This window comes from Arachis stenosperma, chromosome 10 (assembly GCF_014773155.1).
Source record: "Arachis stenosperma cultivar V10309 chromosome 10, arast.V10309.gnm1.PFL2, whole genome shotgun sequence".
Lineage (NCBI taxonomy): Eukaryota > Viridiplantae > Streptophyta > Magnoliopsida > Fabales > Fabaceae > Arachis > Arachis stenosperma.
The window spans coordinates 5,091,344-5,118,308 of NC_080386.1; the positions used below are offsets into that span (position 1 = coordinate 5,091,344).

The following is a 26,965-nucleotide window of genomic DNA, read 5'->3' on the forward strand; positions in this document are numbered from 1 at the left end:
CCATTCGTTCCTCGCACAGATTAGGGTAAGCCAAATTCCAAACCCTGCCTCTACGCTTTTCCTCTCTCTTTTGATTCAAAATCTTCGTTTTCATCGGCGGCGCGTGACGATTTTCAACTGCGCGTGAGGGTCCCTTTGGCGCGTGATTTTATCTGACAGCTGACTCATGTTCTGTTCGACGCGCATTGGAGAATTCATGCCGGAGATACGCCGGAATCCAACCGGACGGCTGTGATCTTGCACCTTGATGGCTTCCGCCGTCCTAGCCAACCGAAACGAACCTAATTGGCCGCAACATAGAGGCGGTGCAGCTGGATTCATGGGAAAAGTACCATTTTCTAACCCTAACCCTAACTCAAAATTTGGGAACAAAAAGAACCAATCGGCGTCAGATGATGCTTCATCCATCAACCGCAGGTCCAACGACGGTAATCATTCTCAATATGTGACGTTCAACGTGGCGTCGTACACAAAAAAGGAGCTGAACGAGCTCAAGAATCGCCTGATCTTGGAGCTCGAGCAGATTCGAAAGCTTAAGAAACAAATCGAGAGCGGAGAATATCAGCCCAGGCAGAGCTTCAACGGCCCTCCTAAAAAATCATCGAGCAAGAAAATCTCCGGCAACAAGCGGCCATTTCCGGTGAATTCCATCACCAAAGATTTGAAACGGTCGAATTCGGAGATTGGAAACTTGATGAAGTCCTGCTCGCAGGTTCTACAGAAGATCATGAAGCACAAGGTTGGGTGGATCTTCAACACCCCCGTTGATGTCGTTGGAATGGGTCTTCACGATTATTATGATATAGTGAAGAAACCCATGGATCTGGGCACCGTGAAGTCCAATCTCGCGAAGAACGTGTATTCCTCGCCGGCGGATTTTGCCTCCGATGTGCGGTTGACGTTCAAAAACGCGCTGACATATAACCCCCCTGGTCACGATGTGCACAACATGGCTGACCTGCTTTTAACCAAGTTCGAAGAGCTGTATCGTCCCGTGCATGAGAAATTCGAGGATTCGATGAGGCAGCAGGATCATGATGTTGATGAGGAATTGCAGGCCAGTTCCTGGAATCATGCTGAGCCAGAAAGGGTTGAGAGGGTTAAGAACAAGAAGGAGAATGTGATCCCTCCGGCAAGGTTTCAACCCGAGCCAGTGCAGGCCCCTGCGAGCTCTTCGAACCCTCCAATGCTGCAGTCGCCAGTGCGCACTCCTTCCCCTATGAGAGCCCCTCCGGTGAAGCCTTTGAAGCAGCCAAAGCCTAAGGCGAAGGACCCCAATAAGAGGGAGATGAGCCTTGAGGAGAAACACAAGTTGGGTATTGGGCTGCAGAGTTTGCCTCCTGAGAAAATGGAGCAGGTGGTACAGATCATAAGGAAGAGGAATGGGAACCTTAAGCAGGATGGGGATGAGATTGAGCTTGATATTGAGGCTGTTGACACTGAGACCCTCTGGGAACTTGATCGGTTGGTGACCAATTGGAAGAAGATGATGAGCAAAATTAAGCGGCAGGCACTACTTGGCAACTTGAACAACAATGCCGCACCCAACAAATCGAATGGGGTAAAGTTCTTTTCATTGTGTGCATCTTCCTCTGTTTAATGAGTTTGACCTTTTTTACCAGATACTAATTTGTGATGATGTCAAATGTACAGGAATTAGCTACTAGTGAGAAGGTTGAGGCGCCTCCTGCTGAAGTGAAGAAACCAAAGAAAATGGAAGCTGGGGATGAGGATGTTGACATTGGGGACGAGATGCCAATGAGTACCTTTCCCCCTGTGGAGATTGAAAAAGACAAAGAGGCAGCTGGAGGCCATGCCAGCAGTAGTTCAAGTAGTTCCAGTAGTTCAAGCAGTGATTCCTCATCATCGAGTGGTATTAACCTCGTTTGTAGCTGTTATCTGTTATAACTATCGGCTACGGAGTAAAAATAACGATATATTTTGATTACTATTTGCAGATTCGGATTCAGGTAGTTCCTCGGGGAGTGATTCTGAAGCAGACAATGGGCACTTGTAGCAGCCATACAGGGCTTTTGTTGCTAATGCTCCAACATGACCAATGTGGGTGAGCTGATGAAGGTGTTTGCTTGATTGGGCATACCTTGAGCGTGCTGTTTTGAAAAATTGGCGAGGTATGTTCTGTTTAGTTTCATGTCTGTATATATTCTTTCATTCCTAAGGCTAAAAGCTTCTGTTGGTCTAAATCGGTGGTTGCCTTTCGGTTGCAGGTGCTGTGAACATTGCTTTGTTGGTGCAGTTTGGGAGTAGCGGTCTGATTGGGTGCTAAGTCCCTTTTCTCGATGATTTGTAGTGTGCAACAGTTGTAAAAATGATTCTAGGAAATTTTTAGGCCAAAAAAAGGTAGTGAAATGCGGTGAAAATCCTGGCAATAATGCATTAGTTATTAGGAATAGGATGGTGGTCTCTTTTTTAGCTTACCTTGTACACATTACATCAGTAAATAGAATTATCCTCTTCCAAGGAGGTCTTTTCACGAATCTGTATTTAAACAGTTGGAAAGTATCACCAATTTTAACCAAGGAAAGGGGTGTGTAGTGAAAGGAAAGCGCAAATAGAGACTTATCTTTTCATCTTGTTGCTGTAATGATATAGACTGGGCATTTTATGTATGATATTTATTCAAAGCTGGCCTTAGTACTCGAGTATATTCCTGTAAAGTAACAGGTTCCTAAAGAAATATCAAGGCACTACTGTGTATTTATACAAGAACCTGGAATGAAAAAGACGCCTAATAATAATGAAACCTTCCTTTAATCGTTGAAAGTTAAATTGACCAAGGAAATGTGCTATTTGATTTAATCACCAAAAAAGTTCATCTTTCAAGTCCTTTTAAGAGTCAAGTTTCCAAAACAAGCATACAAATACACCAAAGACAAATAGGGATATAATAGTACTTCACCGTCAAAAAAGAATTATAAGAGTTACTTTTACCCAAAATTCCCTCAACAAAGTCTTGCCTTAACCTCCATGATTCCGCTTCCAATCGCTTGAACAAGTCCTTGAAGGAAGCATGGAGCTCCAATCCCATCGTACTCGGGCTTTAGTCAAAATAAATTTTCCAGGCTTCAAATCATTTCTATATTGTCCTGGTCTACAAGAACAATCGTGATGCATTATACTAACCAAAATAATCAGGCTGTAGCCATCAGTTCTATATTATTATTTTCCCAGCTGCTTCAAATTAATGAACTGCTCACCAAGTTGTGCCTCAAGAGCAGCTTGAACATCAGGCGCCAGAGCTTTAATAAAAGACTTGGTGAGGTTGAGTTTAGTCAAGATTTCAAAGGTCTTTATACAAAATTTCTGTACCTCTGACCTCCTTGCTTGCTTGCTTGGCATATTTGTCACCAAATCTTTCATTAAATTGCAGAGCTTATCCAAATTGCTCTTAAGAACCTTTTTGGCTGCATTCTGATTATCACTACTCAGCGTCACCAGTGACTTCAATATTTCCATTACCAAATCTAATGCCTCCACTCGTCGGAAGTCTGACTTGGAACTTCCACATCTCTCCAAAATAAAGCCAAACACAGCATGCCCAATCCATGGTCGTCTTCGGAATATTTCTTTTAAAAACCCAGATTTGATTTGAGACTTTTTACTGTCAAAATACCCAGCCAAAACTTCCCGAAAAATATCAACCACCCTCTGGAGTTCGGACTCAGAGAAGTTTCTTGCATCAATAATCTTCAAAAGCCAAAAGGTTGATGTTTGGGCAAGGGAGGAAACCATTTTCTGTCGGTTCCATGAAGCTGATTTCTTTGATGGATTTGATGCAGACTTTTGTTTCTTCAATGGTTTTGACGCCAATTTCAAATTTCGTTCCAACAGAGGTTCAAGAGTTGATAGTTGAACCCCTTCACCCCTTGGATAATCCTTGGCTTTAAATATTTGCCTTTGTAATATACCCCAAATACGCTGTCCAAGCTGCTCACTAACTTCTGCTGTATGTGGGTTAACAAAAGCTCGAGCCAAATTTGAGTACACCATAAGAACCTGAGGCTTACCTGTAGATTAAAGAATAGCATAATCATTTCAAAGATGAAGTAGGAAAAGATAATGACAAAAACTCATCATCAAATACAAAATGCCTAATTATGTACACTGAGCATAGAAGACAAAATGGCCAGAGTAATAGATTTTAGGTATACTTGCCTGGATTTTCATGAAGGAAAATTTCCAACAATGAAAGGATACGAAGTTTGAACAACACAAGCTGGGAATGGGCAGTTTCACCTCCAGCCTGATTTTTCTTCTCCTTGAAAATCTGGGCCAGATACGTATCAATCCTGAACATTGCATCATCATCCATTCCGCTATCAGAGTCATCAGAAGCTTCAGGATGGCCCTGATCATTTTCCTCAGCCTCAACAACAGAATCTGAGTCATCAGTCTGCTCATCAGTCTCACCTGTTTCACCTGTCTCAGCTTGATCAATATCTTCCTCTTCGATATTGATAAAGTCATCGTCGTCATCGCCATCGCTATCTTCTGCGCTTGTTGCATCAGGATGTCTAGCAGGTTTTAAGTTTTTCTTGATGACCCGCAACATCCGCATCAGTCCATCATCAGTAATATCATCACAGAAGTATTTGAATACCTACAAGGAGATGAGTATTAAACAGATAAAAACAAATAAAATGTTATTGTTAAACCGTCCAACATCTTTCCAGGTATTGTTTTATGTATCTCCTTAACATAAAGGCAAGATACAACATGAGCATGCTCTGAGGTAACTGGGGGTACTATTATACAGTTAACACAATCCTGAAGCAGTTGAAGATAAATATCATATTTTGTTTATTCTAACCTGCTCAATAGAAGATCGCATAGGAGCTGATGACTGTGGAAGCAGTGAAAGTAATGTATCCACAAGAACATCCATCAACTCAGGTGCATCATCAGCCTCCAAATCATCATCTCCAGATGAGTCAGGAAGATCACAAGCAGAAAATGCTTTCTTACAGCAGATGATGAGTTCAGATGCAGCTTCTGAGTACTCCCCTGGTTGAAGAAGCACTTGCAGAAGCAATTGGATAAGCAAGTACCTCAGTGCATGCAATCTATTAGCTTCAGCACTAAGCCCATGGCTCCTTTCCTACATATCATTAACAAAAAAAGATTAAGAGAAAGCTCAAATATTAATTAAAATATATTTTATTAAAACAAATTGTTAACAGCTCAACTACAACGTTAATTTAGGGTACAAATGCAGGTACTGGTAGGTACTAAATATAATCTCAGAACATGTAAACCACAAGAAAATAATGATGTGAAATGGCTAAAACTGTCACAAGATAATAGCTCTAATTATGGGTAGTTAGACAGTCAACAAACAACAGTCAAGATTCAAGACAACCTCTATTACAAATCCTTATATATTTTATACTCTGATAACTTAGATATGCAAATGAGAACATGAGCTATCACACATCCAAGAAATACCATCAACTCTTTGTTTTGTAACACCATTACTGTTGGAGTCAAGACAATGTCTATGGCCTACCATACGAAACATTAAGTTATGAAGTACAAAATACTCAGATGGTGTACAAACAGATATATATGGAAATAGAAGAGTTGCATCCAAATATAAGGTTTGTAGGTGACTCTTAAACATCACAAGGCAACCTTCTATCTGGTGGAATCTATTGGTTATACTTAAAAACACTGTTGATTTAATTCATTAATTCATCGGATAATCTGTAGTGAAAATCAGTGGAAAGGACCAGTTGAAGTTCAAGTCTGTGTATTATTAATAACAGGTCACAAATATAATTACCTCTCTGGATAATTTTGCTTCAATTGCTTGTAATTTTTTTACTGCTTTATCATCCTCATCATCTAAGGTACGAAATAGGGAAACTGAAGGAATATTGCATAGGGTGCTGAAAAACTTCATGAAGTACAGGCCAAGATCATTTGGCTCAAGGCTACTAGCCGAAGCTCGTGACCCCTCTCCCTTCTGAGCATTTGCCAATAAAAACTGGAGCTGTTCAACACACATCTTGCAAAGAGCATTCGATGTGGGTGATTTTGGCCACCTGAATTTTTCCTGCAACTCAAAAGAAGTAACCTCAGATCCAAGAGACGCAGTGAACAGACCTTGAACAGCCAGAAATTTCATGATTTCTTTCTGTACTCGGAATTTCTCCTCTTGACCCAGCTTCAAGTGTTTCAAAATGCTGGGAAGAGATTCAATAATCCAACTCTTTAAAAAATCAGAATTGCCATTGGACCTTGGGGAATCCTTATCATCAACGGAACCTATTTCGGAATTTTCATCTGTAGTTTGACTCTGGTCTGAAGGTTCTTCCGAGGCACTGCCTTCATCTACAAACAGGTTCATCAAGCTCTGAATAAAAAGCAGGCAACCTGCTTCTGTTTTGAAGTGTGACATGAAATCTTTTACAGCTTTTGTTCGTGTGAGATTATCAAATTTTCCATTGCTGTGTTTCTGTAGAGCAACTATAACAGCAACTCTTCTGACATCATCATCTCCAACCCAATCAGACAATTGTTTGAGAAAATGCTGAGCAACTTTATACAGCCAAGTGTTTTTCGTTGATAGTATATCCATAAGGCACTGAACAACTTTGCTTGATAGAATGATTGGAACCAAAGATGCAGACAGCTTTTGGAGTAGAAGAAACAGAACATCAAAAGCTAAATGCTTACGGTCATGAGATGACAAGAGAAGGGATCCTTCAATAATTATTTCGCAGAAAGACTGAAGATTCTTTGCCGTTTCTTCATCATAGGAGCTTGATTTTCGACTCTTTTTATGCTTCTTTAACGAATTTGAAGCTGCTGCTGCATCTTCTTCTTGCATAATAGTATTGGGCAAAAGAATATTTACTAAAACAGGCCAAACACCATGAACACGGGGCTGACAAAAGGTTGACTCCTGCATTAAGAAAATGCATAAAAGATTACCTTCTATTACTTTCAACAGGTTTAATGAATTAGTATTTTATATATGACTGAAAAAACAGCTACCTTCAAGCAATTGCTCAGGGAGGAAAGCTGATCAGTGGAAAAGAGCAGGCTAGAGCTGAATGGATTTGGCAGCAGTTTGACAAATGCAGAGTTGTCAATGGAAATCTTTTCTCGTAGTTTTAGTGCAAGAAGCAAAGCATCAGGATTTCCTACTTCCATAGCAGCATCAAACCATTCCTTCACCCCCGGAGCTTCAACAACATGATTCAACAATGCTTCAACAGGCAACTACAATGAATAAATAAATAAGTTTATATGTCAAACATAGATATGAAACAATATGAAATGCTGCTCAAAATCACCAGATAAGATACTAGCAAATGTCCCAGATTATAGGTAAGAGTTTCTTGGTTTTTCAGCACAGGACAGGAGAAGAAATGTTTGCAAATCTTCAAATAACAGAAGAAGAAATGAATAGCATGAGAAACAGCATAATATAATGGAAAAGAAAGGCATGCAACTGTTCTTTAGAGGAAAGAGAAAAGGATCTCTTTAACTTGTACAGAAAAAAGAGGGATGACGACTACACTTTGAAACAAACAAAAATGCAACCTAAGCACAACTGGAAACAAGCATAATATTCACAATAGGTACTTCAGGGGTAAACTTCTCTTATGATAATATACAAACCTTTTCAGTTAAGTCTAAAATTATTGAAACAGCAGGCTCTTGCAAGTACCGCTTTTTATTCGCCAGGGAGATTATTACACTGACAAATTCTCTAATGCATGATGTGTTTTTATCTATAGTCCATTCCTGTGTAAGTCTTCCCGATCTAGCCAGTGCACCATAGGCAAATAAGCGACCCAAGAGACAATCCTTTGCCTCCTGCAATATCCCAAGAACTACACAGATACAGTACTAGCAAGTGAGAAATAAACAAAACAAAATAATAGTCATTGGCATCTCCTACCTGACCCTTCATTGACGAAGTTACTTCCAATAAATCAACTACAAGCTTAAGGAATGATTCAACCCGAATCTTGCGAACAGCGCCAACTAAAAGAGTTAAACCTAAAGCAAAACCTTGTCGTGCACACTGCAAAAGCAACAAAATATGTTATGTTAGCAAACATTTCATCATGCAAATTAAGCACAACACCAATGAATGGGGTATACCGAGTAAAAGTTTCCAATAAGAACATGCATGAACAACATCCAGCAAACAATGAAGCACAGTCTAAGCAGAGAGGAAAAGAAAATTATGAACCAGAGAGGAACTTTTCAGGTGAAGTTACAATAACAATGACTAGTTCCAAATTCCGATTCACAAGCATCCTTACACTAATCTTCATATTGAATTTCAAAAGCAAAGAGTAAGCAAATCTACATTACAACGAAAAGAAACGCAGAAAAAAGAAGAGGCACAAACCTCTCTAGAGGAAGAAACACCACGAATAAGCCTGCGAACAGCGTATCTAACAGAAGGTGCACAATCATCCAATCCATCATCCTTTTCAGCTTCAAGCTTGAACCCTCCGTCGCCAACCTCCTTCTCATCAAGCGCATCGTAAGCACTCTGAACCGCCTTCAGTTCGGTCACCAGCTGTTTTGCGGCCGCTTCCCTCGCAGGCTCCGCCGCAACCGCGAGATCCTTGAACACGCCAATGTGAAACTCCGGGAGCTGAGAACCTCCGCCGCTGCTGGTTCCGGGCGAGTCCACTGGCTGAGCCTGTGCTGCGGAGGTCGATGGCTCCGGAAGCTTCGGCTCGGTGTCAGCGGCGGTGCGGCGCCTCTCCTTGTCGAGAGCTTTGCGCTTCTTCTTCCTCTCCATTGGCTTGACGGAGCCATCAGATGCTGCTGCCACGTGTTCTTGTGGCTCATCACTGTCGTTATTGCTTTTGTCTTTCTTGGTTTTCTTCTTTGGGGGCTTCGGAGAATCGTTGGTTTCAGCTGCGGGTACTTCGACAGCAGGTTCGTCGTCGATGGAAGAGTTCCTTTTCTTAGCGGCCATGTCTGAGAGAAGTGGCGCAGAGGTTTTAGGGTTTAAACCTTAAACACACGCACTCTAACTCTTAGTAAGATGGTTCTGGTTTTGGTGATGCTCTAGCGAAATGTAAACGACCTTATTAAGTGTCGTTTTGGGGGGTTTCCTTTTTCATTTATTATTATAATTTCCTTGTAAATATTTTTTTCTTTATTTTAATTTTGTTTTTTTTTTTGTTCAAAAATAGAATGTTATAGAAAATATAAATTTTGCAAATATTCTTAGTATATCGGTATTTTAATAATTTTAATTATTATATATTTTTATAATTAAAATCAACCGTTAAAATTATTAAAACATTGATATTTTTGAAATAACTAAAATTTTTTTGGATGTTGTGACTATCTTATAAATTAATTTACAATTTCTTAATATTTTTATAAAAAATATTATGTATATACAGAAAATTAATAATTAAATTAATTATTATATTTTTATATATAAATATATATTATTTAACTTATTTTTAATATATATTTTATATTTTATATGAATGATTTATTTGATATCTTATTTTTTCATGTATTTTATAAAATGCCTTCATATTTTGCATATCTAAGTTACACGTACAGGTTACAATGGTAAATAATTGGAGTTAGTTCAACAATTTATGTTCTATTTCTGTATTTTCACCTTTGAAAAAACGTCGTACTTTTCATGTGCTATTTATAATCTGAAATAAACTCCTCGTAGATAAATCGCACAAACCAAGTGAAGAGATTAGAGATATTAGCTTCTTATTGTTCTCCTTTAATCTTCTAGTCGGTCACCTCTTTTCGTTCCCACATCAGTATCCTATACCAACCCTACTGTCAACCACGTTTTCACAAGATTCACCTGCTACCTCTGTGATGTAATCCCTAAAATGATACACCCATGCTGTGCATATGATATCTGTTAACAGCCATAGTATGTGTGCCAAACACATGTTTGTGTATTACTAACTCTGACTAGCTTGGTTGCATTGCTAACTTGATTTTGCTTATGGATGTATCTTCCCTTTTATTTTCTTGTTACCATGTTTTTTATGTACATCTTCGAAACATCGACACTTTCTTCTGTCTTCCGTTAAAACTTTAAAGTAAACCAAACATAATTAGACTAATCAAATTAACTTGTTACCCAAATGAGCGTAAAACCTGAAATATTCAGAAATCCTTATGCTATGGCATCCAATTCCAATCAATTCTCAATTGAAAGCAAGAAAGCGAAATACAAGTAAGACCCAGTGGGAGAATATATCACTACTGACTAGCAAAAATTTCAGCATCAGTTATTCAAACAGCAATGTTCAGTACTCCAAAAGTACTGCAAATTGACAAGCTTTATGCCGTAAGAAAAACACCTCCAACATTAGTTACAAAATTATGTAAAATATTATATGCTCTTCTACTAAATTGAAAACATGTTTCACTTTTATACTTGCTACCTAGAGATGAATGAGAAGAAATATCTGGTTACAGACACCTAAGATGTTTCACTTCTTCACCTCCTCATATTCTGCCTCGGGAGCCTGGTCTCCACCTTGAGACCCCCCAGTTGAGGAACCACCACTAGAGCCACCACCTGACATGTGCTGCCCAATCTTGGAGACAGCCTTGTTTGCAGCATCAAGCTTTGCCTTAATTTCCTCAGCGTTATCCCCGGACATGGCCGTTCTCAAATCTGAAATAGCATCCTCGATTTCTTTGGCCACTTCGCTGGGAATCTTGTCTCTGTATTCACCCAAGCTCTTCTCAATGCTGTAGATGGTAGTATCTGCACTGTTTCTGATGTCAATAAGAGCCTTCCTTTCTTGGTCTCTCTGTGCATGCAACTCTGCTTCTTTGACCATCTTCTCAATCTCATCTTCTGAGAGCCCACCAGATGACCGGATTGTGATTTGTTGTTCTTTACCGGTTGCCTTGTCTTTGGCAGAGACAGTAACAATTCCGTTGGCATCAATGTCAAAGGTAACTTCAATCTGAGGCAAACCCCTGGGAGCAGGAGGAATGCCGACAAGCTCAAATTCTCCAAGCATTTTGTTGTCTGCAGCCATTTCCCTCTCACCTTGCAGCACCTTGATACCCACCTGTGTTTGGTTGTCAGCTGCTGTTGAAAACACCTGAAACAATGGTATGACAAGTCAGTAAAAGACTCAATTACATAGCAAGCCGTCATAAAACTAAACCAAATGAATGACATGCTTTGTGGTTCAATTAAACACATGATGGTATGATTGTATAAATTCACAACCTAAGAAACCAGTTTCTAAAGATATCTTCACCAAATTCAAGTATTACCTGACTCTTCTTGGTAGGAATAGTAGTGTTGCGGTTGATCAACCTAGTAAAAATACCACCCAAAGTCTCAATACCAAGAGAAAGTGGGGTAACATCAAGTAGCAATAGCTCTTTAACATCTCCACGTAGGATACCACCCTGGATTGCTGCTCCCATGGCAACTGCCTCATCAGGATTTACTCCTTTGCTAGGAGACTTTCCAAAGATAGCTGAAACCACTTCCTGGACTTTAGGCACACGGGTCATCCCTCCCACAAGAAGGACCTCATCAACATCCTTGATAGATATATTAGCATCCTTCAAGCAGCTCTTACATGGTGCCTTGGTCCTTTCAATCAAGTGATTCACCAAAGCCTCAAACTTGGATCTGGTCAATGTGATGTTCAGATGCTTAGCACCAGATGCATCGGCAGTGATGAAAGGAAGGTTTATTTCCGTTTGAGATGTTGAAGACAGTTCTATCTTAGCCTTCTCTGCTGCTTCACGAAGCCTCTGCAAAGCAAGCCTGTCTTTTGAAAGGTCAATACTGTCGGTCCTCTTGAATTCGCTTACAAGGAAGTCCAGTAAGGCATTGTCAAAGTCCTCTCCTCCCAAGAATGTGTCACCATTTGTTGCTTTCACCTGGATATAATCATATAAACTCGTTATAAGTTTCCATATCACTTATTTTTTTGTGGCAGGCTAGGGAAAGCAAGCAAGAGTTGCAATAAACTAACTTACCTCAAAGACACCATTAGAGATTTCCAAGATGGAGACATCAAATGTTCCACCTCCAAGATCAAAAACCGCAATAAGGCCCTCTTTGTTGTTCATCCCATATGAAAGTGCTGCAGCTGTTGGCTCATTGATAATTCTCTGCACATCAAGACCTGCAATTCTACCAGCATCTTTTGTTGCCTGCCTCTGAGCATCATTGAAGTAAGCTGGTACAGTAATTACAGCCTTGGAAATTGACTTCCCTAGATAAGCTTCTGCTGTCTCCTTCATCTTGGTGAGAACAAAGGCACCAATTTGGCTAGGAGAATATTGCTGGCCATTAGCTTCAACCCACGCATCTCCATTTGGAGCCTTAACAATCTTGTAAGGAACCATTTTCATCTCCTTCTGTGTTTGGGGATCGTCAAAGCGCCGACCAATCAACCGCTTGGTACCAAAAACGGTGTTTGTTGGGTTTGTTACTGCCTGACGTTTTGCTGGTGTACCAACAAGCAGCTCCCCTTTCTGGTTGAAAGCAACCACAGATGGTGTTGTTCGAGAACCTTCAGAGTTTTCAATAACTTTAGGATTCTGTAAAAGATACAATAATAGTAAGCACAAACACAACATATTAATGGAACGCAATGACAAATTAAGAGCTTCAAGAATGCCTTACCTTTCCTTCCATAACAGCAACACAGGAATTTGTAGTACCCAAATCAATACCGATAACATCATTTCCAGCAGGCCGAGAACTGTAACAAAAAATAAGTTACAATGAGCAAAGACGATCAAAGATTTTAATATATATATAAACGTGTAGCACCTCTATATGGTTAACTAATAAAACAAGAACTATAAAATGGTACCTGAATGGTCGACACAAACTTGACCACTTGTGAGCTACATAAGCTGGTTTAGTGCTACCCGACAACTGCATAAACATTTCAATGTAAGAAAAAGGGAAAATATTCCTCCATAATCATAATCAACACACATCAGCAGAATAATTCAATTAATCAATCACAATTCTATCATCAACACCACCAAAAGCATCGACAAGCGGTAACAAATACAAAAATCATAGAGCAGAAACCAGAAAAGAGCTATCAATAAGCTGAAGGAATAGTAGTAACAAGAAATGAAGCAAATCTGAGTAATCGAGCTGATTTCGAAGCAACCGACACAATCAACAAGAATGAAAAAAGTGAGCGAAGAAGTTGGAAGGTTACCGAACGAAAGGCTGAGACGGAAGCAGAGGCGACATCACGGCGGCGAAGAGAGCGAAGCACCGCGGCTGCTGCCATAGCCAAAACCGGATGAATTGACAAAGAAATGGAATAAGGAGAGGGGAGTGATTGAGAGGTTTTTGTACTCAGTGTTTTCGAGGGTTTAGGGTTTTGAACTTCAAAGAGCTTTTATCGATGGTGGAGGATTATTCTAGTTCCGGTTAGAAAAGAGTCAGAGGATTAGAAGGTTCCAGATAGAGAACAATGTTTACCAAAACGGTGTCGTATGGTATCAGCAAATAAAGACATGTGGCTCCTAGTGGTACCACGATGAATGGCTTTACTGCTTGCTTGGTCTATAAGTCGCAGTAGTGTTTCAAGATCTTGGCCTTGCTGTGCTTATTTTAAACCAAGTTAGAGCACTTGCTTTTTTATTTTCAAGAAAATATTTTCAACATTTTTTATATACAATTGAAGAGAAGAATACAAGTAATTTTTCTTAATTTCTCAAAACAATTATTATTCATAGGGGGCTTAACTACATTATATACATGAAGTAAAATTTGGAGAGCCATTTGTATCACCAATGGACAAATAATAATGTATGAAATTAAAATGCCTAGTCCTTGTTCTGTTATAGTGTATCAAATTAATCAACAACAGAGAAACCCTGTACATGTTAAAAGTTAAAAGTGTCCCCATGATTTCAGAAAATAAAATTGATGTGCCACATTTCCTTTCCCCGTTAAAAGAAGGTAGGGAAGAAACAAAGAACAGAAACAAAACAAAACAATACAATGAAAGAATAAAGGTTGTCTAGATCAGATTCTCTCCATTTTGCTTTATCTTCACACAGATTCCATAATCCATATGGGCTTCATGTGATTGTTTTTCTGAACTATTCTGCTAGCTTATTATGCTTCTTTTGTGGGAGTACTGAAAACCAGTTGGTAAAATTGCCTGTGCAGAAGTGGGAGATTATTGAAAACATAACTTGGGAGGTTGATTCATATTTCATTTCATAGTTCATAGCATGACATAGACACATTCAATGATTCAAGCATTAGATCCGAAGGTAGCCCCCTCTTTCTTGATCTCCTATTCGTAACGGTCTCTTGAGGAACGACTTCCTGTTAAGCGACCAGCTTCTTCCAGGACCTTTCCTTTTCTGCCATACAGCAGCTACGCGAGTGTAAAGAGTCGGAAAAACAAAGCAGAGAAGCACAAGAAATAGCATCGCCACGCAGAGTAGCAGGACGTTTCGAAAACCATCTTGTAGCTCCGGCGAATTCTGCCCTGTCCATGGAACTCCACCAACATTCATGCCAAACACTGGAATCCAAAAAGTCCAATGCCATAAAATGTTGCCTATGCATGTGGATAACAAAAGTTCGAGAAGATTTAAGAATTAGATTGCAAACCTCCTGTTATGATGGATAAGGGGAGGAATATTATCGAAAGGAACGAAAGATAGTACAGTTTCCTGTTTATTTGCTCCGACTGCCAGCTGTCAAGACTAGCCTGTACTGCTGTTACACGATTTGCTATAAAACCTACATTCTCCTTCAGCCTCCTTAACCTTCCAATTAGTTCTTCAAGGGAGTTGATGTCTTCATTGGCAAACCACCGTTTCGACGAGCATTTTTCTTTAACTCGGAGATATACTTGCTCTCCATGGGAAATTACCTGAATGGATTTTTCAAGAGAAAATAAAAAATCATATGATTAGAATTTACATATTAACAGTAATGTCATCTCAGCATAGTAACATTCGTAGTTCTAATCATTTACATATTCAGGCTGATATTCTCTTCTTTCCTCATTCATTTAACAACAATGATAAAATACTGTCCAGCGGCAATTATGTCTCATTATAGCCTTATTAAAATTTCTTGAATGCAATTTTGACTTGGCTGTAAGAGACATGACAAAAGGAAACATAACAAACACTTGATTCAGAATACAACACACAAGAGAAATGATGTTTACACAACCTTTTTGTGTAAATCTCTTTTGTACAGCTTACTTTTTTGGTATAGAAAAAAACTTTTTATCTTTTCTCACTTTTTATCAATCATTTTTAATACCATAACTAGAAAGTGTACAAAAGAGGTGTACACACTCGTGGATAGGAATACAATGATGAGACTAACAACCCTTACACACAATGACAAAACTATGATGTTAAATCATTCATGATATATTGATTTGGATTATAAGGTTCATATTTATTAATGCAATAATCATGATGAATGCATAAAAAATTAAAAAACCACTGACATAGTAGTACCTGTAGGAGACGCTGTAAATTAATATGCAGCTTGGGGAATCTTCTGTCATCTAGCATTTGTTTTTTCAGAGCATAACCACCTACAATCAAGCAGAACACTTGTTTCTTAATTCAATGCCATAAACAATTGCAAACATGGCAAAATAAAGGAAGCTGTACAAAACAACTTTGCACAGAAGGATACTACGAATTTCAGTTTGTACACAACCATTCAGAAGAGATATAAGTCCACCGCACCAAACAATTTTATATATAAGCTTTTTGCTAGAATACAATAATGTGAATACATCAAAATGTCACATAAACATTGTTTACTTATCGACTATATCCAGGAATTCTCTCCTACTAATGTTTGGCAATTTGTCAGGGGAACAATTGTGTAAGTTTACAAAGTGAAAACCACCCAAATGGATGCTTCTGCTCAGTAGAATATTATGTTCCAAAAGGCCTTCTTAAGGTCTTTGTCACTGATTGGATAACAGTGGTAAAACAGTATAAAAGCACAAATGAACTACAGCAAGCTTCTGTTGTTTCTAACATTTCAACATTATAACACAAACCTTCCCTTTCGGGATGTGAATCAATGATCTATGTAACTTAGAAACAAGGAGGCCTGTAATTTTTCAAACATCAAAGATGATCTACATCATTTCTAAAAGTATTTAGCATAAAGCACATGCATGGGCTTTATTTTCACAAATTATAGCCTTTGATAACACAACTTACTGAAAAGAGGACTAGAGGAGCATGGTAAGATAACTACATATAGGATTTGCTCCATCCATCTATATTGCCTGATATTTTACAGAAGAAATCCTGAAGGATCTAGGCAATAAAATTTTAGGTCTTTTCCTTATGAATAGCTTGGTCTTAATAGCTAATATTAATTTGGTCAAGCAGATTAATAATCTCATTGAAATAAATGCAAGAAGAAACAAGCCACCAATTAAAAGACAAGTAAAGCACCACGTAACATCTTGTTAGGACCATGGATTAACTATTAAGATGTCAAAATAAGTAATTTCGTTAATAAAATTTGAATCAACAACTTAACAGAGACAACTTAATTTTGTGTTATATCTGTTACAATGTCTGGAAAGTCAGACAAAGATTAAGGGTTATATCCAATTACCTTTATTAACAAATTGTATTGAACTTGAATGAAATAAACTAATCAATATAATGAATCACCACAAAAGTCAAATGCCATCTTTGGATAATGTCAAATTGTCAACAGATATACACCAGAGAAACCAAAAAACTGCATATATCTCATCTCACTATTCCTTTTAAGTTTATTAAAACTAAGGATTATTTGCAGCATGAAAGAATTGCATAAACTTACAAGATAGGATGTGAACAAAAGTTAAGACTCAGTGTATTCTATAAGGATATAAGCCATTTAATAAGCAGCGGTACAAGCAAACAAAATTATGGTTATGATATTACCTTTATCAAGATCAAGCTCCACAGAGTCCAAGTCCATCTCAATCTTTGTCACAAGATCTTGAATCTGATCTATATGTGTGTCAATTATGTGAACCACAAGATTTGAGACAGATCTAGGAACAGGATTGTCAGCTTCCTCGGAGTGATTCATTGTCAATAAGAACTCAAGAACATGTTCCATAATTACAATTCCACTTCCTTCCTGCTGTTGGCCTCTAAACTGAGAGGAGCTTTCTACGGTAGGAATCTCAGAAAGTAGTGATTCACCCATGCGTGAGAAACCTAACCTGGGAACACGTCCCAAGGACACAGTAATTACCGACTTTTTTGTAATTCTAGCAGAAAGTCTAAATGTGAAGTCACTAGAGGGAGGACCAGGTGAATTAACTCGAAACACAAGTGCCCCATCAACATGTGCACAAAATGGTCCATTGCTAACAAGTGAGAGAATGTCTTGGAGTTTCAAAGGCGGGCAAAGAACACTGATGAGATCTTGTGCAGATTGTGAAGGCCTTTGATTTCCTTTTGGGATTTCTACATGGTACCAAGAAAACTCGTTCGCCCGGCCATCTGCTACATCTGTTTCCACCTGCTCCGTCTGATAAAGTTCTGCAAGATCCCAGTCCTTATTGTAAAAATTTCCCATTCCATCAAAGATATAAGCCCTCTTCTTCACCAATCCTACGGGGTGAGAAGGGCGGATTCGGCACTCCCTGAGAGGCACTTGATCAGAACTTTCCCCATGCATCTCCTCAACTCTCCCATTCACCATAGCTCTATGCTGAGCTAGTTCCATAACCTTCTATATATACCAAAATAGGCTCTCTCTTTTTCCCCTCTAAACCAATAGAACAGAACAGATACTATACAACCTGATCCAGCAGCAACCCAGTTTTCTTATCTCACAAATTTGACATGCAAAATCTCTCACCCTTAATCTATATTCTATCTTAAACCATTGATGTGTTATTATTTGCAGTCTCAAATCCAAAGTCAACAAAATCCAGTGAGACTCAATAATAAATTGATCAAAACGAACGACAATGTTTCCCAAAAACAGAACCCCAGCATGCGCCAAATGAACCCAAAACCCTGAAATCAAAGTTGCGTTGTTCGTTCATACTTGAGAATTTCAATCAGCTAAACAACAAATTGTAATAGAAAAAGGGGAAAAATGTAGAATAAGAAAATGCATTACCTCGTTGAATAGCCGAACGGGTGAAAATGAATGAATGAAATGAAACGCTGAATTGGGCTAAAGAGAACGCATGAAAGGTTCAAACTCCAAAAGGGAATTATTATAAAAATAAAAAATAAAAATTTAGAATTAAGATTATACAACTATGAAACAGAACAAAAGCTTTAGTATAATAACCAACAAGAAGGAATCTCAAGTATGCTGAGTATGACAGATCGTTGAATTCTGAGCTTCTTCGAAACTTCCCTTCTTGAATTCGTAACTTAAATCCAATTCGAGTCACTACCCCACCACGAAACGCAAACAACGGAATTTTAAAGCTGTTATATTATATTATTATATTATTGATTATTCAGGAAAACTAGCAAAAATTAAGAAGATTTGGACAGAGAGATAATGGAAGCTAACTAATCATTTAAATTTGAACAATATATATTTGAAGTCAACCATGTTTAAAAGGTATTTAATCTAAATATCTAATCTTGTTTCAGCATATATATATATATAATGATTCACGTTCATTAATTGCTAGCAATAAACTACAGCCAGAAAACAAGTATTACAATTTACAATAGACCAACAACATTATATTGTAGAAATTATGTTTCCCAAAACGTACATATTTTTAAAGGAAGGATAAAATTAAAAGTATAAATAAAAACGATATGAGGGACAATTTTTTTTATTGACGCATGTATACCTCTTTTAACGTCAACTTACATTATTTGACGGATAGATAAGTATAACCAAAAAACTTAATCTTTTGAACAAATTTGAATTAATTTTAAGATAAAAATTCACGTGTAATTATTTTACTTCTACCTAATTTTAAGTCATTAAAAACTATATTGTCTCTTTTTGTGTATTTTTCATTCATTTTCTCCGTTCTCTATCTTATAACACAACATATATTTTATAAGGATAATAATAGTTTTCACTTTTTATTTTTTGGATTTACAAGAGAATTATTATGTTCGAAAAATATGAGTTTAATTTTAATATAATGATAGAGCAAAATATTTTATACAATCGTGCAATTACATTTTTTTATGACTATTCACACAATAAATATAAAAGATAATTATTTTTATTGATGTGACATTATGTAATTAAATACATGTATAAAATTATTTTATACTGACAGTGTATTAAAATTAAATTCGAAAAATATTAAGTGAATACATTATTTTTGTAACTAAATCTAATTAAGTTCTTTAGAAAAGGATAAATAGGTTCCTAACCTTTTTTTCGCAGACATTTTCATACTTATAGATTAGAAAATACATTCATATCTCTGACCCCTCTAAAACGTGGATAAATTTATCCCTCTGTTAAAGTCACTCCGTTGGATCTGACGAAAAATTCTAATATGGCAAACGTGGCGCTGACCTAGCCGTTACTAGGGGTGTTCACATCCAAATCAGTCCAAAAAAAACCGCAAAACCGTACCGATCCAAATCAAAAACCGTTTTAAACCGCTCAATTTTAGATTTTTTTTAGATTTTGGATCGATTTTATTGCGGTTCGGTTCAATTTTCGGTTCCACTCTTCACAACCGAACTGAACCGCATATAATAATAATAATAATAATAATAATAATAATAATAATAATAATAATGACACCTTACCCATACGGCATAACCATACAGCGGCAGCCCATACTCCCTTAGGCCTTAATTCCTTAGTCCATTTCCCTTAATTCCCCCCCCCCCCAACCAAGCCCAGACCCAATCACCCACAGACCTAATCACCCACAGGTCACAGCGCTGCATTGCACACACTCATTCAGTCATTTTCCATTTTTCCTTTCCCACAAAGAAACACAAACCCTAAGAAACACAAATCCTGTATCTCACCGTCACAGACTCACATTACATACACCTCGGCTCAGACCTCACTCACTCTCACCATCACATGCCAAGTTGCCGACGCCATCTACAGCTCCTCTTCGACATCATTTTCGCCTCCTCTTCTCAGTGAGTTTTTATTTTTTATTTTTTTTATATGATGATCAACATTATCTGTGTCTTTGATATTCAAACCATAGTTGTAATAATAATATCTACGAACCACCACCAACTCTGTTTTTTTGATGACATTTTTATTAAAAATAAAAAGATGAAAGTGGTCCTAGATCTTGGACTTGGGAGCATTTTAAAAAAGATGAAAGTGGTCCTAAACCAAGGGCTATATGTAAGTGGTGTGGAGCATCTTATACTGCTGATTCACATAAAAATGGTACTAGCAATCTTAAAAGTCACTTGTTGAGTCAGTGTAAAAAATTTTCAAAAGATTCACTTGATCCCACACAAAAAGCACTTGTTATGCAGCAACTTAAAAAAAAAAGAAGGAAATGTGATGGGTAATTGTTTGATTGCTGTATCATTTGATCCTGATTTATGTAGACAAGCTCTTGCTAGAATGATAATTGTAGATGAGTTGCCTTATAAATTTGTCGAAGGAGAGGGGTTTCGTTATTTCATGAGTGTTTTGCAGCCAAAATTCCATATTCCGAGCAGAATATCAGTTGCTAGGGATTGTTAGAACTTGTTCATGAATGAAAAATATAAGTTGAAGAGTGTCTTTATAAATTCAAATCAAAGTGTGTGTTTGACCACTGATTGTTGGACTTCTGTACAAAATCTAAACTATCTTTGCCTCACTACACATTTTATTGATCAAGATTGGAAGTTGCAAAAGAGAATTCTTAACTTTTGTCTTATCAAGAATCATAAAGGTGAAATAATTGGTAGAAAGATAGAAAAATGTCTTGTAAATTGGGGAATAAGTAGGGTCTTTAGCATCACAGTTGATAATGCTAGTTCAAATGATGTTGCCATTTGTTACTTTAAAGGTAGAATGGAAGATTGGAATTCACATCCTTTAAAAGGTGAACATTTGCATGTTAGGTGTTGTGCTCATATCTTGAACTTGGTGGTGAATAATGGTTTAAAGGATATGCATTCTTCAATTAGTAAAATTAGGAATGCTGTTAGATATGTTCGTGCTTCTCCTAGTTGCATGGATATGTTCAAAAGTTGTATTAAAGAGGCTAGGAACCAAGACTGCTCTTGTGTGCAATTAGATGTCCCCATTAGGTGGAATTTTACTTACATAATGCTTGATAATACTTTAAAATTCCAAAAAACCTTTAAGAGATTAAGTGAGAGGGATGCTGAATTTGTAATGATGTAAGGGGGCATTCCAAAGAATGAAGATTGGGATAATGTAAGATGCTTTGTGAAGTTTTTGAAGATTTTTTCTGGTGTAACAAAAAAAAGTCTCGGGTTCCACATTTGTGACCTCTTCTTCATATTTTCATCACTTTTGTTCAATTCTTAGTTCTTTGAAGACTTGGGCTGATAGTAATGACATATTACTTAAGGGTATGACTACAAAAATGAAGGCTAAGCATGATAAATATTGGGGTAACTTGAGGAACATGAATATGATGATTTTTGTTGCTGTGGTACTTGACCCTAGATATAAGATTAAGTTTGTTGAGTGGAGTTTTCAAAGGTTGTTTGAGAAGGAGGATGATGATTTCTTATGTGGTAAGGTGAAGGAAGTATTCAATGGCTTGTTCAACAGCTATAGGGTTGCTCTCAATAATGATCAAACACACCAATCTGTACAACACAGCCAAGATGTGGATATGGATGATAGTGTCTTTGATGATGTTCACTTTGCAGCAGCATTTGAAAATGATGTTCAAGAAAGTGAGAGTGTCAACACAAATAAAGTGGATTTATATCTCATGGAGTCCTTGGAGAAAACAGTTGATCCAAGTAGTTTTGATATTTTAACTTGGTGGAAAGTGAGCTCTAATAATTACAAATATCATGTTCTAAATCAAATTGCGAGAGATATTCTAGCTATGCCGGTGTCAACGGTTGCTTCTGAATCCGCCTTTAGCACTGGAGGTAGAGTGCTTAATCAATATAGAAGCTCTCTTACCCCAAAAACTGTTGAAACTTTGATTTGTGCACAAAATTGGTTTCGAGCCAATTCATTGCCAATTGACCTTGAGGAGTCTTTTGAAGAATTTGAAAAATTTGAGAAAGGTAGTGTTCTTTATTTTATTTTATTACTTGATAATATGTTTAAGTTACTAATATTTATTTTATTATATTTTATTGTAGAACTTGAGCCAATTCCTCAACTAATAGATGAAGAAGACTCTGGTGATGAATCTGATTAGTGATCGGTGCTTCACTTCTCAGCTTGGAGTTTTTTATGTTATGTTTTTATTAAGACTTTGTTATGTTATTTAATTTTATGTTTTTGAGACTTGTTTAGTTGTTTTTATGTTGAAGAATTATTATTCAAGACTTGTTGTTGGATAATTGGATTGTTTGATATTTGGATATGTTGCTTTATAATGTTTTATGGAATTTACGTTTTATTATTATGTTAGATTGTTGGACAGGTTATCAACTCTATAAATTAAGTTATTATTTTTTATTTAAAAAATCGCGGATTCAAACCGATCCAAACCGCTTGTAATTGGATCGGATCGGATCGAATTTCCAAAAAAAGTTCATCCAATCCAACGCACATAAATTACACGTTCGGATCGAATGACTTTTTCTCTTAAAACTGATCCAAACTGCACCGCGAACACCCCTAGCCGTTACGGGATAACACGTGGCCTGTAGCTTTTGAAAAGAGGACATATTAGTCCTCCGATACCAAAACGACGCCATTTCACCATGAACCCTACAGACCCACTTTAATCCCCTTGTGCATTACCCATAAACCCCCTTCTTTCTTGTGTCTCCCACGACTCTCACCGACCATGGAGTACGCTAGTTGCTGCGATTTTCACCGTCAAAGGCACCGTTGATTGCCCCATGTGCACCCTCCACAACCACCGTATCCCACTACTCTGTCTAGTCTCATCGCCGCGCTCCCAGGGGAAGATCGTCACCGTCAGTAGTGGTGGCTTGGCCACAATCAAAGAAGCATGACAGAACCAACCTCTGCAAGGATCGCCGTCGGAACTCAGCGTTGCCTCCACATGACCGTTTGGTGCTCCTCGTGTCGCGACAGCGCCGCCGCGAAGCACACCTGTGGAACCACTCGCGATGCCATCCTCGCCGCTATGGATCCAGTCGCCTCCATCATGCACGGTGTCCTCTCCTTCCTCCTTTGCGATGGCCCCGACCTCAGTGCCACTGCCTTGATGTTGAACTGCAGTCGCCCGACTAATGGCTGCCTTTGTAAACGAGTACGGTGGCTTTGACGGTGGGAGATTCAACCCCTCTGCTGCCGCTCCTCCGCCCTGGACGGCAACTTCCTCCTCAGCCAGAGTCGTTTCCTCCAAATACACCGAATGTAGATCTAGGTATTCTTTGAAATTTGCATATGTAATTTCTAGTAAATTGCTGATTCTATTTGAGAGCGTAGCAATTTCTTACATGTTCTTCATATTTGGACTTGCTGAATTGTGAATTGAGCCTGTGAAATTGAATTTATGCTCTATTGTAGGTGAATATGTCGTTGCATTGCTTGTTGAATATGAATTTGCATAGACTCTTGCCTCTCGTTTTTCTTAGAATTTCACTGATGTTGCTGCGATTTGTTATATCTGTTGATTTTTTGTTTGTGTATTTTGGATGCATTGCTGATGATTCTAGAATTGTTGTTGCTGCATTCCCTAATTCTATATCTTCGTAAACTGAATATTAATTTGCTGCTTCTGGATTTGGTGAAGTATTGTTGATTGGTTGAAAATCTAAATTTGATTTGGCCTGAATCTGGAATATTGGTTGAAAATGTAGAAGGGGTTTAAAGTGTGTTTGGAGGGGTGGGGTAAAACGGCATCATTTTAGTACGTGGGGACTAATATGTCTTCTAAAGTTATAGGCCACGTGTCATCCTGTAACGGCCAGATCAGCTCCACGTTTGTCACATTAGAGTTTTCCGTCGGGTCCAACAGAGTGACTTCAACGGAGAGATAAATTTGTACACGTTTTTAAAGGGTCAGGGACACAAATGTATTTTCCAATCTTTAAAGACGAAAATGTTCCCAGAAAAAATTGTCAGAGACCTATTTGTTCTTTTTTCTAAGTTCTTTTATGTCTATCTTCTTTTTCTTCAACTAAAATTTTTAATTATTAATTTTAAAATTATTAAACCAACTTAATTAAACTCATTATTTTTAAGCAAGGAACCCGGGTGAGAAAGTAGAGTTGTTTTATTTTTTATTTTTTTGGTTGGTCGGTCAATAAAATATTTACTTAAATGAACTAGTAAATAATGAGAATTCATCCGACCCAAGTTGAATTTTAGAGTTATTCTTAATTTTTTTTTTTGTTTACTCAAACGGTATCTCTCAACCCGACAGGTTAAGGACTAATCCGTCGCAGATTTAAGCTCTATTTAAGGGTCTGTCGTTGGCCAATGAGTTGTTGCATGCACAAGGCGGGTTCTTAATTAATTAATAACAATATGTTTACATTCGTGTTGAGGCCCAAACCTTACAGTAACCCAGAAACGATTATCCTTCACTAAGATCCTTATATGAATTGGGCTATAGCCTTGTACTTTGACCAAAATCTTAGAATATTTGGCCCAAATAAAACGGAATGGAAAATGACAAAAAAAAACCAGAAAAACTAACGGCACTAATTTTATTCTGATCATGGTATCGGCCTCACAAGGAAGAGTGAAAGACGGAAAATAATAAAATATGAAGGCACTTAATTTATTTCTAACTTCATTAATTTTTGCACGAGTTTCTCATTTTCGTATATATGAATTCCCATCATACCAGTATACATTATCATTACTTTTTTCATGAGCACCGAGTTTTAATCAAGTGGAATCTCTAACTCTAAGTATTTGTGGTTCAAAGATTAAATTTTATTACTAGGAATGTTATTCCTAGGAATATAATACATAAGAATAAGATTATTTGAAATAGAAGATATCTATGTTTGTTTATAAAATTTAATGTCTTGGAATATTATGTAATAATCTTAGGAATGAATAAATTTTTGTTTGATTGAGTTTAAATTTCTTGGTCATATTATGTAATATGTCAAAATTACCCTTACTCATTCAAATTAAATTATTAATGACTAAAAATTAAATATAAAGCTAATTAAATATTATTTTTTATATTGTTTTTTTTTTAATTTACAAAATATCTCTAATAATAAATTTACTAAAATACCCCTAATAATAAATATGTTTAGCTAAAATTATTATTAATTCTAATTTTTTTTAGAATTTACTAAAATACCCCTAATATCAAATACCTTCTTTAGCTAAAATTATTTATTGATTCTAATTTTTTTAAATTTACTAAAATACCCTTAATATTAAATATGTTCAAATAAAATTATTATTGATTCTATTTTTTTAAATTTACTTAAATACCCCCAATATCAAATATGTTTAACTAAAATTATTATTGATTCTATTTTTTTAAAATTTATCAAAATACCCCCAATATCAAATATCTTTACTTAAATTATTATTGATTCTAAATTTCACTTAATAATATGTTTAATTAAAATTATTACTTTTTTTACATTTTGAATTTACAAAAATACTTCTAATAAAAAATTTACTAAAATACCCTTAATAAAAATATGTTTAATTAAAATTATTATCAATTCTAATCTTTTCAAATTTACTAAAATACCCCTAATAACAAATATATTTAATTAAAATTAACATTATCACAATTAAATTCACTAAAAAAACATTACTATTATCCAAATGAAAGTTACAAAGAAGTCTCAAAAGTAAAAAATTACTTGCACTAATAAGCATACATGCACAACTCTTATACAAGAACACAAACACATAAACAAAATGAAATCAATGTTACGACAAACAACCTCACACAGAGAAAAATTATTACAATTATCGAGCGTGATGTCTTCTCCTCCATTGGTTCCACATTTCTTGTGCAAGTTGATCTCTCCATCTACCCCAAGCATCACTCGTTTCAATATGGTGGATCGTCTCACCATCTACTCCAAGTATATTTTGATCTTCTATCTCATCAATAGGATCCACAACTATCACTCTTCTAATATGATTATGCAAAAGGCAACAAGCAGTTATAATTCTTCCTTGAGTCTTAATAGGATAAAATGATCTTCCCCTCAAAATTCTCCATCTTGCTTTCAATACTCCAAATGCCCTTTCAATGACATTTCTAGCTTGTGAGTGTTTCATGTTAAAAAACTCTTGAGCTGTACTACGTTGATTATGTGGATTAAACTCACTCAAATGATATTTTTGTCCTCTATAAGGTGCCAAAAATCCTTCACAATTCATATATCCAGCATCACATAAGTAATAATGACCTAGTGTGACATACACAATTGAACAAAATTAATGAAAGATCAAATGGTTACTTTGATAACATATTAAATTCTCAATAAAATACCTTGGGGAACACTAAACCCATTGCGAAATAGTGCATCTCGCAATACCCTAGAATCCGCAGCTGAACCCTCCCAACCCGCCAGTACGTAGATAAATTGCATATCGGGAGCAACCACTCCAAGCACATTGGTTGTTATGTCACCTTTTCTGTTTCGATATCTAGACTTGTCAGCCTCAAGGACATTGACTTTGATATGAATACCATCTAAGGCTCCTAGGCAATCCTAAAATCCAAAACAAAGATCAATTAACTCAATCCTAAATAACACCAACCATATGAGATTTAATAACATTAGCAAAATAAATTACCTTAAACCATTTCCATCGTTCATCCATTCTATCCTGGCTAAATGGTTGAGGTTTCTTCAGTAAGAGATTATGACATCTCACAATAGCAAGCAATAC

General features: G+C 36.9%; 4 protein-coding genes across 4 annotated transcripts; 1 reads left to right on the plus strand and 3 right to left on the minus strand.

The window, feature by feature from the left end:
* On the plus strand, positions 1-2,498 carry LOC130955125 (transcription factor GTE7-like). The gene is made up of 4 exons (XM_057881922.1): positions 1-1,561; positions 1,654-1,873; positions 1,959-2,132; positions 2,229-2,498. Exons 1-3 carry the CDS (start codon positions 248-250, stop codon positions 2,015-2,017), a joined length of 1,593 nt encoding a protein of 530 aa, XP_057737905.1. The 5' UTR covers positions 1-247; the 3' UTR covers positions 2,018-2,132; positions 2,229-2,498.
* Positions 2,499-2,790: 292 nt separating this feature from the next.
* LOC130955123 (rDNA transcriptional regulator pol5) lies at positions 2,791-9,052 on the minus strand. The gene is made up of 8 exons (XM_057881921.1): positions 8,393-9,052; positions 7,934-8,059; positions 7,651-7,848; positions 7,021-7,248; positions 5,804-6,928; positions 4,832-5,119; positions 4,177-4,621; positions 2,791-4,028 (listed from the first exon to the last, which is right to left on the minus strand). Exons 1-8 carry the CDS (start codon positions 8,972-8,974, stop codon positions 3,181-3,183), a joined length of 3,840 nt encoding a protein of 1,279 aa, XP_057737904.1. The 5' UTR covers positions 8,975-9,052; the 3' UTR covers positions 2,791-3,180.
* Positions 9,053-10,220: 1,168 nt separating this feature from the next.
* LOC130955318 (heat shock 70 kDa protein, mitochondrial-like) lies at positions 10,221-13,508 on the minus strand. Its single transcript, XM_057882157.1, has 6 exons — positions 13,218-13,508; positions 12,855-12,919; positions 12,662-12,740; positions 12,010-12,576; positions 11,290-11,910; positions 10,221-11,111 (listed from the first exon to the last, which is right to left on the minus strand). The coding sequence occupies exons 1-6, from the start codon at positions 13,290-13,292 to the stop codon at positions 10,485-10,487; spliced, it is 2,034 nt and encodes a 677-aa protein (XP_057738140.1). The 5' UTR covers positions 13,293-13,508; the 3' UTR covers positions 10,221-10,484.
* Positions 13,509-13,801: 293 nt separating this feature from the next.
* Positions 13,802-18,536, minus strand: LOC130955702 (uncharacterized). Its single transcript, XM_057882628.1, has 5 exons — positions 18,152-18,536; positions 16,954-18,045; positions 15,505-15,584; positions 14,636-14,900; positions 13,802-14,546 (listed from the first exon to the last, which is right to left on the minus strand). Exons 2-5 carry the CDS (start codon positions 17,747-17,749, stop codon positions 14,278-14,280), a joined length of 1,410 nt encoding a protein of 469 aa, XP_057738611.1. The 5' UTR covers positions 17,750-18,045; positions 18,152-18,536; the 3' UTR covers positions 13,802-14,277.
* Positions 18,537-26,965: the final 8,429 nt, after the last annotated feature.